Here is a 15,324-nt window from a genome sequence, read left to right as displayed (position 1 = left end):
CTACCGCAGTCCACTTCACACCTCCGCCATCCCACACCGAACCCAGGGTTATTGTGCGGTTCGGCCCCCGGTGGACCCCCCCAGGGAATGTCTCACACCAGATGAGGGTAACCCCTATGTTTGCATGGTAGAGTAATGGTGGTGTACGTGTACATGGAGAACTTGTTTGCGCAGCAATCACCAACGTAGTGTAACTCAGGCAGAATAAGGGGAACCAGCCTGCATTCGCCGAGGCAGATGGAAAACCGCCTAAAAACCATCCACACACTGGCCTTGAAAGCCGTGCGTTAGACCGCACAGCCAACTGGGCGGGCCTCTCTCTTACTTAATAAACATTCTACTGAATGAGTAACTCGAATGCCAAGAGTTTGGTTTCAGTCACTCATTTACTCTTGCTCTACATACTTTGGGATGAACTAGAGCACCACCTTTTCTGTATTATTGTCCTTGGAGATTGCTATGTAGACATTTTTTCTTCCTTTATGTGGCTGTAAACTCCTTTTGGTGATCTTTTTCTTATCAGTAATTTTTTGTGGTAGCTTAAATGCATCTTTTTACAGGAATCTTTAAAAACTGCCATAGCCTCAGAAGAGAGAGAAGATTTGTGACACATGCTGTGATACTTCTTAAAGTATGGAATGGAGAGAAATATAAAAATTTTTATCATATGAGAGCAGACAGACATGAAACCAACAGACCATACACAATGAAAAAGAAATTGATGTCAAATCAAAACCGCTCCACCTGAGTTACAGATTTTAAAATTATTAAACTGGCAATGGAAGCATCCACAAGTTTAGGCAACAACTGTAAACCACACGATACTCAGTATTTAACTTTTAGCAATAACATTCAATTCTTTGTGTAAATATAGTAAGTACTTGATTAATAACTCATTGGCTCCAGTACAAATGAATAATTTTCTGGAAGTTGCAGAATTTTCCCATTGGAAGCCTATAGTAAGCAGCATTTATTTATTAGTGGTTTGTTTCATTACAGGTCAGGTTTTTCAGCTTGCTATACCACACATATAGTATCATTCATTACAGTCTTTCATTCTTTTTCTTCTCAAATCTTCTTGATGTTTACAGAATACAAAAATAAAAAAAGACAAAATATCAATTCAATGAGTAACATATTAGTACTGATTATGTATTATTGTATTAGGAACCCAGAAAATAAAGTAATGTTCTCAAATTAGTATAAGAACAATACTTAAACAAGATAAGGGGCTGTATAGTCATCATTCAGAACTGCTTCCAGCTTTTCATTACATATATTTTGAGTGTATGATTATCCATCTTATTCTTCCTTCTTGCCAACAGATATGAGTCACAACATTGATTAAAGTGAAACATGAAATTTATTATTCAAATGAGCATGACAAAAATGTACATAGCACAGGATAAAATGTTTTGTACTCTTAACAATCCATGGAAGTCTTCACATAACACTTTTACATCTGATGTTCAAATAAAAACTCATTAACAGAGCACATTAATCAATAACAAACATGTGCAGTCTATCTTGCATAACGTCAAAAATACATGGTTACGTAGCACCTGTAGTTTCCAGTTTTGTATTCAGCAAACAACACATGGGACACTAATTATTCATCATCAGTATTTACATTGTGTCTCAATCATTAAATTAAAGTCTCTCTTTTATGTAATATTTACAGTATTCTATTTCAACATAGACTTCAGTGCAAGTAAATGAACACTTAGAAAGAAAAATGTCTGATCATATTCTACAGACACATATCTGATACTTCTACGTCCAATCCCACAAACATTGACAACGGGCTAATGAAATGCCATCAAGGTTGGCCCAGAATCTGCTGCTTGTGTAACAGCTCAATAATAATTTTCTGTTGTGACTGTTATGGTACGCATCATACCTCGTCAGAATCCTACTTTATTCTTGTGAGTATTAGGTGCAAAAATGCCTCACAGCATGTTTTTTGGCCATAAATAATTACAGCCATTTCACTTCATGTATTAGCTGTTGCAGCTGCCTGTTGAAGAATTATTTGTCCTCTGTTTTTCAACTGTGCTCATCCTTCTGAAGAGAAAAATTAAACAAATACAATTAAATAGTTCAGCATGATCTAACTAAAGTATACATCATTATAATTAAATCATTCTGTTATGATTTTCAGTAGTATATTAGACTAATTAAAAAGAAAATATATCTGCTTCAACTAATAGTTACTCTATTACAGCTTATATTTGATGTTATGTTTTACTTGTGATAGTGCTTATTTTATTTCAGTCTGTTAATACTAACTGATTGTTCAGTGTTTACTTATATTCATTCCTGTATTCCTGAAAAACTTTCTGCCCTGTAGAATTGTGATAAATGCTTATGGAAGCATGAATGTATAACACAAGACATACATTGAAAACTGTAGCAAAAGGGGAAAGATTATGACATGATGTTCTTCAAATCTGGAGCTATAAAATTTTGATACAAACTAAATTACTCCTTCCACTGACCACTTTCATTTAATTTGGTCTGACACTCCCCTCAGGTCACTAATATATCTGTGTCAGACATCTGTTACATGCTCTAACATGTTTAGAGGCCTGATGGATAAATTATCACTTACTGTTCACTGTCACAATCATGTAATATTACACACAACTCCCTTACAGTTTCATGCTGGATATCCACATGTGATACAGTTGCAAATCAGTGTCAAATTACTATAATGACATTGCACATTAGCTTTTTGGTGCATCTTGTAAAACATCATGGAAGAAAAATGAGTGAAAAATGAGGGGTATCTGCACAGTGTTCATAAACAGTCACTTTGCATTTCTTGCAGTTTCAGAATTAATGATGATACCATGGTAACTGAAACTAAAACAGCATCAGCTATGTGGTGAAAAAGGGTATTCCATTTATGGGCATTAAGGGAGTTCATCTGAAGATAATGTAATAAACTCACTTCATCTGAAGATAATGTAATTAGCTCACAAGAAGACATGAGAGCTAAGGAATAAGAGAAATACTGTCTAGTCAGAGCTGGCAAAACCCCACAAGAAGAGAAAATCATTTTTCCAACGCACAAGCAGGAGTTTATGGGAGGCAACCCAATTCTAACATATTTCTTACATTTTTTGAAGAGACTTCCATAAGGGAAATCTGCATTTGACTGGCCAGTGAGAGGATGAATTTAGAGAATAATTTTCTAGACAAAGTAGTCCAGAAGGAAGAAAGTAGAATAAAGCTAGAGGTCTTCAAGAAATAGGTACTTTGATGTGAAAATGTACACCTCATGCCAGAATGCCGTAAGAAGTACCCGGGTTTGATTTATCACAATAGTGGGGATTTTTAATTAGTGAAAGGACTGGTAAAGGCTGCACTCAGCCTTATAAAGACAACTGCAGAGATATTCAGAGAAGATGTAGTGGCTTTAGTTTTCAAAAACTGGCATCACTTGTCTAGAGACCAATGTGGTAACCACACACTCCACAAGTACAAAATAGGGGAGAGTGCGTCAGGAACATGATACACAAGTTGGGGTGGCAATTCCTAAAACAAAGGTGCTTTTTGCTGTGACAGAATATTTTCAGTCACCAACTCTCTACAGTCTACATCTACATCCATACTCTGAAAACAACTACAAAGTGCATGGCAGAGGGTACATCCCATTGTACGAGTTCTAGAGTTTCTTCCAATTACATTCATGTATGGAGCACAGAAAGAATGATTGTTTGAATGGCTCTGTGTGTGCTGTAATTATTCTGATCCCAAGTGAGCATTACATATGGAGTTGTAGTATATTCCTAGAGTCATCTTTGAAAGCCAGTTCTTGAAACTTTGTTAATAGGATTTCTTGGGATATTTTACATCTGTCTTCAGGAGTCTGCCAATTCAGTGTCTACAGCATCACTGGAACATTCTCCCACAGGTCAAACAAACCTGTGATCATTTGTGTTGCACTTCTCTGTATACGTTTAATGTCCCCATCTGATCCTATTTGGTACGTGTTCCACATACTTGAGAAGGGTTCTAGAATGGGTCACACAAGTGATTTTTAAGCAATTTCCTTTATAGACTGACTGTACTTCCCCAGTATTCTACCAATAAAATGAAGTCTACCACCAGCTTTACTCACAACTGAGCCTATTTGATCATTCCATTTCATATCCCAACAAAGTGTTACACCCATTGATATTATAATCATAGAATGCAATGTCTTTTTGTTTTGTTTTGTGAGGTCCACAGTTTTACATTTCTGAACATTTAAAGCAAGTTGCAAATCTTTCCACCACTTTGAAATCAAACCAAGATCTTACTGAATATTTATGCAGCTTCTTTTGGGCAATACTTCATTACAGATAACTGCATCACCGGCAAAAAGTCTGAGATTACTGTTGATATTGTCCACAAGGTTGTTAATATACAACATGAACAGCAAGGGTCCCAGTACACTTCCCTGGGACACACCCAAAGTTACTTCCACATCTGATAATGACTCTCGAACCAAGATAACATGCTATGTCTTCCCTACCAAAAGGTCTTCAATCCAGTCACAAATTACAGTTGATACCCCATATGGTAAAACTTTTAACAACAAGCATGTGTGTGTTACTGAATCAAATGCTTTTTGGAAATCAAGAAATACTGCATCTACCTGACTGCCTTTATCCAGAATTTTAATTATGTTATGTGATAAAACTGCGAGTTGAGTTTCATATGATTGATGATTTTGGAAGCCATGCTGGTTGGGATGGAGATCATTCTGTTCAAGGTATCTCATTGTGTATCAGCTCAGAATAAGTCCTAAGATTCTAAAACAAATCAATGTCAAGGATATTGGAAGGTAGTTTTGTGGATCACTTCTACAACCCTTGTAGAAGGTCGTTACCTGTGCTTTCTTCCAACTACTGGGCGTGGTTAGGGATTTGTGATAGATTATAGTTAGAAAAGGGACTAACTCACCTGCAAATTCAATATAGAATTTGATAGGCATTCCAATGGGCCCTGGAGCTTGATTCAATTTTAATGATTTCAGCTGTTTGTCAACACCACTGACACTAATACTGATTTCACTCATGTTTTCATTGGTACAAGGATTAAATTGGGGCAGCTCTCTTGGACTTTCCTTTGTAAAGGAACATTTGAAAACACAGCTAAGCATTTCAGCTTTTCCTTTGATACTTTCAGTTTCAGTTCCTGTCTCATTTACTGGACACTAAATTTGGTGCCACTAACGGCATTTACATAAAACCAGAACTGTTTTCAGTTTTGTGAAAGGTAATTTGACAATCTTCTGCTACAGAGGTCTCTGAAGGCTTAACACACTGCTCTCTTGACATCCAAATGCATTTCATTCAGTATCTCTGTATCTACAGCTCTATGTTTTGTTTCACACCTGTTATGTCATAGTCTCTGTTTCTTTAGACATTTCTTTATGGTGACTGTATACCCATGGAAGGTTCCTCCAATTATGAACTGTTCTACTGACTAAATATATATCCATTGCATGGTCAACTATTCTTTTAAACTTGAGCCGTAGTTCTTCTACATGCTCCTGCCCTGTGCTGAAAGTTTCAAGATCTGTATTGAGATATGACACTACTGATTTTTTATCTAGTTTACTGAATGTGCAGGAAAATACAGATTGCTACTAACCATAAAGAAGACACATCAAGTTGCAGACAGGTATGATTAAAAGACACTCACCTATAGCTATCGGCCACAGCCTTCATCAGTAAACGACCGCCAACTCCAGCATCTTGGGCTAGAATGCCGTCCCGAGATGCTGGAGTTGTCGGTCATGTGTGCATGAGATGTGCTTTCTTGTGTGTGTGTGTGTGTGTGTGTGTGTGTGTGTGTGTGTGTGTGTGTGTGTGTGTGAAAGCTGTTTATGTGTCTCTCTTAAATGATGGAGGCTGTGGTCGAAAGCTATATGTGAGTGTCTTTTTAATTATGCCTGTCTGCAACTTGACATGTCTTCTTTATAGTAAGTAGCAATCTGTCTTTTCCTACATTGTTGATAGTCCTACCTTGAGTTTCCATTGTTTGATTTGTGAACACATATATCTTTCTGCTTGTTTTAGTTGGGCTTTGTACTTTGGTAATCATTGTTGCCACAACTGTGTCATGATCACTGATAGCAGTTTCAGTATGGATGTCCTCAAAGAGGTCAAGTCTGTTTGTTGTCATTAGATCCAATATATGTATTTCCATCATGAGTGTAGTTCTGAATTATCTGTTCAAGGTAGTTTTCAGAGAAGACATTTAGTAATATTTCAAAGGAGGGCTTATCACACCCACCGCTAACAATTCTATTATTTTTCCACTTCATTGTTGGATGATTAACGTCTCCACCGAGGATTACAGTGTGATTGGGGAAGTTAGTTACAAGTGAACTAAAGTTTTTTCTAAAGTTTTTGGTTACTTCAGAATATGATTAATGAGCAATAGAAGGACCCAGTTACAATTTTATGCCCTCCCCTGATACTGAGTCTTTCCCAAACAATCTCACATGCAGCTTCAATTTCTATCTCGGCAGATTCGAGTTTCTTGTGTAATGTGAAAAAAAGTTTTTGTTGCAAATTCTTCAGCAGTTGAACCTAGGCTTTTCATACTTTCACCTGTGAAAAGCATTTCTTTAGAGCTGACACTGATACTTCTGAGTTTCCTACAGCTATCATTACCTGGATTGGATGGAGAGTCACCTAATCAAAAAAACCCTTGTGTGCACACCACACACAGTTAGCTACTTGGATAGCAGCCTCTGATGTGAAGTGCACACCTGACCCATTTAGGGGCACCCTACAGTTCTCAGTTCTATGGCGCAAGTCCAGGAAGTCACAGCCTAGCTTGTCACAGAACCTTTGAAGTCTTTGGTACAGTCCTTCCACTCGACTCAGAATGAAAGGGCCATGATTAGTTCTGAGTCAATGCTGGTGAGCTCTGTTGAAACACCATTCGCAAGTCTGGTCTTCTCAACCTTCTCTGCCAGTCACTGGAATGATCAAAATATGACCTCAGAGCCCAGACAACAGGCATCATTTGCTCCAATGTGCACCACACTCTGCAGTTGCTTGCACCCTGTTCCATCTGTGGCTGCCGAAACAGCCTCTTCAACACACTGAATGAGGCCACCAGGCATACATACTGAGTGCACCTGGTGTCTTTTCCAGTCCATTGCTGACATTTCCCTAAGGGGTGCCATCATTTTCCATAGTTTGAACTTCTGAAAAATAATAGACCCCTACCCATTTGCATTTGCCTCCTCTTGAAACTAGACAAAACAGGTTTCCCAAAAACAGGTGAAGTGAGTCCCACTGGCTGAGGTTCAGTTTCACTGAAAGACAGCACCCTGAACTTGGTTAGTGGGATTTGATATAACATACAGGGTCTGCCCTGGTCCCAGTCCACATTGTACAGAATGCCTGGATCTGCCATTGAAATTCCATTCAGAGTCAATTGAATGAATGATGACCAATCAAGTATATCCTGTAGAGGAGATGGGATCCACAGGAGAGGATAGTAGTTGAGGTAACTTTGACACCTGTATCACAGGTGTATGACCCTCAGGAGCTCTTCCAACAAACTGATTTGCAGCAGATTCCAATTATTTGACAGTAGTCAGGGTTATTCCCACCTACCTACAAATGCCAACCAACTCATCTTGTGTTTGAGAGCAGCATTCACAGTGGGGCTGCATTGTGGCTGGTGCAATGTATTACATGACAGTGAACAAATAACTTCAAACTAAGCCTGCTGATTACCTTTTGTATCTGTTCGGCTAAAAAAAAAAAAAAAAAGTACTAATTCTGCATGAGAATTGAAGAAAATGAGATTTCTGTTAAGGCAACAGAAAAATTTGTAGTATAAATAACTAATTTTTTAAACTTTTTTGGTTAATTATAGTTATTAGCAAACTTGAAAATAGAGTTAATTTATGATAAATCCAGATAAAATGCACTCCTCCTTATGGGAAAACTTTGTTATAAAATCTGATACAGTTACTAAATCACAATCACCAATTTACTACAAATTTGATTATGCACAGGATAATGGTAAATTCTGAAAATTCTCCTCTGGATACAAAAATATTTTGTTGCTGCACACCTACATAGAGAGGAACTACCATTGTCATAAAATAAGAGAAATCAGAGCACACACAGAAAGGTTTAATTGCTTGTTTTTCCCGCGCACTGTTCAAGACTGGAATAGTAGAGAAATAGCTTGAAGGTGATCCAATGAACCCTCTGTCAGACATTTAATTGTGAATTGCAGAGTAGTCATTTAGATGTAGACAAACTAACAGTCAGTGAAACCCTTCTCAGAAGATGATGCCACCGTTGGTCAGCAGCCTATAGTTCACGAATCCGAATGAAGTTAATATTACATTACAATCAAGGCAACACAAATTAGTAAACTCTGTACAGAAGGGTAGTGATTTCAGTATGTGATGCAGGTTAATGATATTCATAGTAAATGATTTTCAGAAGAGACAACAATGTACCACATAAGCAAAAGTTTAATCATTTGAAAAGAAACATATCTATGTTGGTGCACTACATTTTGTCGTTCTTGTCCGTTCTGATACGTAAATACACCCAACTACAAAAATAAACTTACAATTGAGGATTGGTTATATTAGGGTATCTGGTAGTCTTTCACAACTATTCACCTGAAATCAGTTTGGATTCTTCATTATCATTATGAAAGCATGCAACATTGGACTTGTATTCTGCAAGATTTGATTTCCTGTTTTATCATTGTGATTTAGGTTTTCATTACTTCCCCTCATTTGGTTTAGACAAAGTGCTGTAATGGTTCACTCAAAAAGGTCTCAACAAATTTCCTGCCCATCTATGTCCAGCTTGTCTAGTGCTGTGTCTTTAATAACTCCTGTTTCAACAGGTCATTAAAGGGCAAACTTCACCTCCTTTCTCCAAACATCTGATATAATATAATGAATGTAATTTAACAATCACAGGCACAACCTGCCACCAAATGGTACACAAAAGAAGGAGAAGAAGTTATCAAATGTGCTGAAATTAAAAATGAACAGTGAAATACCAGTAATGGAAGTCTGATAATTATAATAATATTCATATTTGTTTACATCTACATTTTGTAACGTATCACTGAGAGGAATATCTATGCACTACAGTGAAAAGGCACATAATTTCAAACTGTGCTAGTTGATGCATCATGGAACACTTAAAAACTTATGAAAAGATGGAAGTTTATCTTTAATAAACTACTGCAGGCAATGACTTCTCTATTTAAATCAAGATGATTAACTGATTTGAGTCCCAATGGGACAGGCAAATTGTCTCATTCTTGCCAGTGAGACAGCCTTCCTTAAGTAAGCACATTGTCCTCTGGAGAATTCTCCCTGGGTATCAGTTTGTAAAATGAATGAGAAAAATGAAGGTCAGGGTTTAACTTCCATTGGCAGTGACATTGTTAGAGATGAGGCACAAACTTGGACAGAGTAAGGATGGCAAAGGGAACTGATTGTCACCTTTTTCAAAGAAATTAGCTTTGCATTTAATTTGATCCATTTAGGGAAATCATGGTTGGTTTGTTGATTTGGGGGAGGAAACCAAACAGTAAGGACATCAGTCCCATCTGATTAGGGAAGGAAGTAAGCTGTGCCTTTTAAAAAGAACTTTCCCGGCATTTGCCTGAAGAAATTTAGGGAAATCACGGAAAACCTAAACCTGGATGGTTGGATGTGGGTTTGAACCATCATCCTCCTAAATGCAAGTCCAGTGTGCTAACCACTGTGCCACCTCTCTTGGTAATGGAAAACCTACATCTGGGTGGTTAGACAGGAATTTAAACCACACTTCTCAGTAATATGAGTCCAGTGCCCTAACCGCTGTTCCATCTCATGCAGTGGAGTGAGAAGCATCTACTTATTCAACAGTGTAAATGCATAGAATGCTTAATAGTCAGAATTAAGTCTTTAAATGCATTGTACTTAATGCAAATAAAGCAACTTGCACTGGAATTCTCCCTTTACCCAGTACCCACTATACTTGCTATTGGTTCTAGCTATACCTGCCCAAGAATAGTATAATGATCCCTTGGTGCTGTTTTATCCTTATGGGATAATTTGCTTTGACTTGCATTAAATGCCTTCTATTACTAAATTTAACAGCATCTAAAACATGTCTTCCTATGATAACTTTTTAAATTTCGATTCAGTTTTTTATACAAGGTATTTCAGAAATACTTTTGCTTTTACAAACTTTTCGTGCCGCTTTCTCACACTAAAACAATAAGTCTATGTACCTATGAGCAAAAGTCCTATTTTTAGCATTATAAATGAAAGTTTATGTTTAATACATATTGAGGTCAGATCTGCAAATGATGACTGTAAGTAATGATGAAAATTAATTTTGTCATATAATTGGCTGATATTATCTACAAAACTGAATCCACTGTTGCAGGCAGTGTATTCTGGATGGCTTGGTAGCAATGGCAGTTTTAAGTTAACATATGAGATGGAAGCATATGAGTCTGTCCACTAGGTCCACATCTTCACTCAGCAAGTCTAAAACAATGGAGGCAATGCTCGTTTGGTAAAGCCCATAAGCACCATTGCATGATTAGACAGGCCAGATTGGTACCCAGTACATGCTTTCACTTGCAGGGAGATATATAATAAAATATAGCCTGAGATAATATAGGAATGTTTTTAGAGGAGACCTTCATTGTCAAGAGGGTGTTATGGAGCTGTAACGAAATAGGCTACCAAATAACCAAATAATATGATTGGTAAGATAAAGATTCTGAGCTGGCCAATCAGTTGGATGGACACACCCAAACCAGTTCGGTAGAACGTGTGGAAGACATAGATGCTATGCCCTGTGTGAATCATTTTAATGACTGCTGAGAGGTTGCACACAACATTGCTAGTGCATTTAAGCTCCACCAACAGTCACAAGGGCTTCTCCTTCTGGGGCACAGCATGGACATCACACAATGGCTGATCTTCACCTCGTATAAACAAGCACTAAAATATTCCTGTAAAAGTCCACCTGCTTTGATCCATTTGTCTTTGAGTAGCAACAAAAATATATGAAAATCAAACAAGTGAGACTTATTAATACAGTTGCATGTCATTGTATTCTTTTTTATGAACATGTTTGAGGGAAGGTTAATTATTGTTTCATAATGGTGTTTTATAAAGGGAAAGAGAAATCAAAAGGCATGGCTCCAGAACAGAATATTTTGTGAAAATGAAAGCAAATGTGTTGATTGGTCATTCAGTCAGTTCTCGGTACAATATATTATAGACTGGTATATTATGAATGAAACACACATGATGGGTGTAATGTTCACAAACAGGTTTTCAACTGTTATTCCATCATCAGGAACAAACATAAATATTTGGTGCATTGAAATTTTTGTAGGATCAAAGATTTTAAACTAGTGCATCTACAGGGTATCTCTATTACCAAAGATCAAACTTATTAATATCATATTTAGGAATCAAATGAAAGGAATCATTTCAGTGAAAATGCTATGTAAGATTATTTAGCTCAGATAAAATATGTGACACATTAGCTAATGAACTATATAACAAATTACAACAAAAATCATTCTTAGAAGAAAATAAATTGAACAACAATCTTGGGTGACATGTTACAAGGGAGAAGGTGAACAAAATAATCTTGCCTTTAACAGTTCCTTAAATACAAACATACAAGATATGCTAGTGAGATTAAGCAGGTAAGTGGAGTACCTGTTGATTATACGAAGTATATTTTTTAACAGGACAGGAGAAATTATAGTGTCTGAAATAAAGGAAAAAGTGCGACATGTGAGTAAGATGGGTGATTTAAAAAAGGCCTAGATGGGATTGTGAGTGGTATCTGTGGTTAGAAGTGATGAGTAAGGGAACTGTGTCTGGTCATTCAGTACTAAGCTTGGGGAGATGGACATATGTAACAATGTTACCAGGCGTCCTGCAAAAGTAGAGTCTCCTTTTCTAAGTTTCCAACGTCTATGGTGTTCCTTCAAGTGGGTGCATATTGCCCTGCCAGACTGACCTATATAGAATTTACCACAATTACAAGTGATTTTGATATTCCACTATTTTGAAAAACTGAAGTTCTGTCTTTACCTTTGGGTGAAAAGTGTCCAACAGTGCCATGCTCATAACATGATGAGAGACTCTTCCTCAATTTGGAACTGTATATCATTTATTGTGTTCTTGAGCTGGTGGGTCAAGAACAGGGTAAAGCAGAAAGTACAGCTGTTTTTGTGCATTATGGAGTCTACCATGATAGGAGGGTAGCCATTGGGTGATGCTATTTGACTGACTGCATGTAATTCAATTTTGGAAGTTGTCTCTAATCATGGTGATGGATATTATGTGATGTATCATTGAATTGTGTTTATGGGTCACTGAGTGTCGAGAATTGGTAGGTAATACACCACAGATATTGCACCCCTTCTACCATGGTGGAGTCCATAATGCACAAAAAGCAGGAGAGAACCCTGTTCTCAATCCACCAGTCCAAGAACACAATAAATGGTGCACAATTCCATATTGAGGAAAAGTCTCACTGAATGTAGCCACAGTATTTTTGGACACTTTTTGCCTGTGGAAGATACAAAATCACTTGTAATTGTGACAAATTCTATATAGGTCATTTGGTGAGGCAGTATGCACCATTACTTGAAGGAACACCATAGAAGTTGGAAACTTAGAAAAGGAGACTCTACTTTTGCAGATCACCTGCTTGAAGAAGGCCATAGTTACAAGGTGCAACATGAAATATTACATGACAACCATAAAGGAAGAAAGATGAAATAATTAGAATTAATAAATTTGGCCATCTGCCCAAGCTTAGAAATGAATGACCAGACACATTTTCCTTACTCATCACTTCTAATTGCAGATACTAATGATAATCCCATCCAGGCCATGTTGTAAATCATCCCTCCTACTCATATGCCTCATTTCGTTCCTTTATTCCAGTTACTATAACTTCTCTTTTTCCATAATAAAAAAATCACTTTTTGTAATCACAGCTGCTTCACTTATCTGCTTAATCTCAACAGTATATCTCATGTCTTTGTAACTTATGACCTGTTAAAGAACGTTTATTTTGTTCAGCCACTCCATTGGAACATGACACAAAAGTTTATTGTTCAATTTATTTTCTTCTAAGAACAATTATTGTAATTTGTTATATTGTTCATTAGTTATGTTGTCACATATTTAACTTAGTTGAATAATCTAGGTCTGACGGCTCACTGGGTTACAGTGTGTACCGCAAGCCTACACACACTGACGTGTACCTACATGCCTCCAGCTGTCACCATCCAGTGCAGCTTAATGGAATGCTCAACACCTTGGTACATAGAGCACACTCAATCTCTGATGAACTGAACTTGCCAACTGAACTCAAACACCTGGAGACCATGTTCTGCAAGAATGGGTATGGCAACTGCCAAATCCAAATGGCCTTCTTACAACAGAAGTGCCCCAAGAACTGAGATGAAGAACAACCCAAAGAAGAGCAGCAAGCTCAGGCCTTTCTGCCGTTTGCTGGCAATGTGTCATAAAAAATAGGGAGACTGTTAAGGCGCCACAAGATTGACACAGTCTTCTGACCACCAGCAAAGATTCGTGACCTACTAGGAACTGCAAAAGATGACGTAGGCCTTAAGAAAGCGGGCGTATACAAAATCCCGTGCAGCTGTGGCAAATCCTAAATTGACCAAACAGTTCACACGGTCGAGGACAGATGCAAGGAACACGAACATCACACCCACTTACACCAACCCAGCCATTCGGCCCTAGCAGAACACTGCATTTAAACCGCACACAGCGAAATTCGAAGAGACAAAAATCCTGATGGCCACAAGTGCCTACAGGGACAGTATCTACAAGGAGGCCATAGAAATTCGCGTAACAAATAACCTCATCAACAGGGACACCGGGTTTCAACTTAGCAAGGCCTGGAAACCATTATTAAACACCATCAAAGAGCAACGATGCGAGCGGACGCGAGATCCTTCCACTACGGCACACGGAGGTGAACTGCACCTACCACTGGACATGGCTGCAGAGCTACCCGCTACCTCCCCCCCCCCCCCCTCCCCTCCCACTATGCGTCACTCCGCTGGCCGTCTGCACCGGGGTACGACTTGGGACCTCGCGGATATAAATACCATGGACACAGTGCAGACAGATCATTCCATCAGCACCACCTGACGATGGCAGAACAGTTATTTGCTGAAATATCATGGAACTTCAGTGATCGGATCTGGATGGACACCCGAGAACCTTGGATACAGCATATTTGCCGGGAAAGCCTCAGATCACATAAGTATCAATTTCGTTTGAGTCTTATTCCAATTCCTCTACCATATCACCAGCAAAACAAAATATGCTCATACTGGAAGATAATGCCTCTAGATTCAACTGCATTGGCTTCCCCAGCATGTAAACTTATTTGTCTCTGTTCTGGTTTGTTTATGGCCACTATCCAGCCAAATATGTGCAATATCTTGGTTGCAGTGTCACCCACAGTGACCTCGCAAGTAGGTGCACCACTTCACGCCATCCTTTCCGCAAAGCAGTCACAGCATGGAGTTGCCTCGACCAGCAGGCTGATATCTTTGTGAGCAGCGAGAGGTGGCATGACTGCGACTCTGCCAATGGTAAACACCTTGAAGGCCATGTCCTGTCCAGTTTTGTCAAAAAGCACAATCACTAGTAGCTTCCATTAGTCCACACTAAGTTAGTGGAAGCATTCTTTTCAACAACTCTGCATGTAGTATACTGTAAGAGGCAATGATGAACATCAACACTGTTTACATCAGCTTTTCACTCACTGTGTTCTTACGACAAGCAGAATACAGATCTTTCACTGCTTATTTATTACTTCATTTTATATAAGAAAAACTTTACCACTGAGAAAGATGTGTGGAAAAGAATGCTTGATGTATTTTGGTACGTGTCATTCTGAAAGTATTCCTTCTAAGAAAGAATTATAGGTGTCAGAAATTCTGTGCTGTTGGCTGAAAAGGCTCATTCTGTAGCTCATTTGAAGTCTTGTATAGGTATACATGATGTACTGCCAGAAAAACAAATGACCGCATGATAAAACCTTGATTCATCAATGCAAAATGTCTTGTCTGGAACATAATTAATGCTCGTGACGATAGTGAAACATCCAAACCTGTTCTAATTTTGTAGAGTCAATCATTGGACTGCAGTGAGGTGTCTGAAAGTGTAGGTATCTCAATAACAGGAGAACAGTTTTCTACTCATAACAAACCTCCAGAATGTGACATTGTAAAAAGCTCTTGTAC

At 38.1% G+C, this 15,324-nt stretch overlaps 1 protein-coding gene across 3 annotated transcripts in view; it reads right to left on the bottom strand.

Annotated features, from left to right (window-relative positions):
• Window positions 1–1,044: 1,044 nt before the first annotated feature.
• The window catches only part of LOC126470882 (organic cation transporter protein), a 489,616-nt gene continuing 475,336 nt past the window's right edge, over window positions 1,045–15,324 (bottom strand). For 2 of the 3 annotated variants that reach the window (XM_050098905.1, XM_050098904.1), the window contains exon 12: window positions 1,045–2,064. In XM_050098905.1, coding sequence (XP_049954862.1) covers window positions 2,001–2,064 — 64 coding nt within the window. In that variant the 3' untranslated portion in view covers window positions 1,045–2,000. The remainder of the gene's footprint in view (window positions 2,065–15,324) is intronic. The other variant, XM_050098906.1, reaches the window with a different exon arrangement.

The sequence above is a fragment of the Schistocerca serialis genome, chromosome 3, assembly GCF_023864345.2.
Source record: "Schistocerca serialis cubense isolate TAMUIC-IGC-003099 chromosome 3, iqSchSeri2.2, whole genome shotgun sequence".
NCBI classification, from domain to species: domain Eukaryota; kingdom Metazoa; phylum Arthropoda; class Insecta; order Orthoptera; family Acrididae; genus Schistocerca; species Schistocerca serialis.
This window is presented reverse-complemented; position numbering and strand designations above follow the sequence as displayed.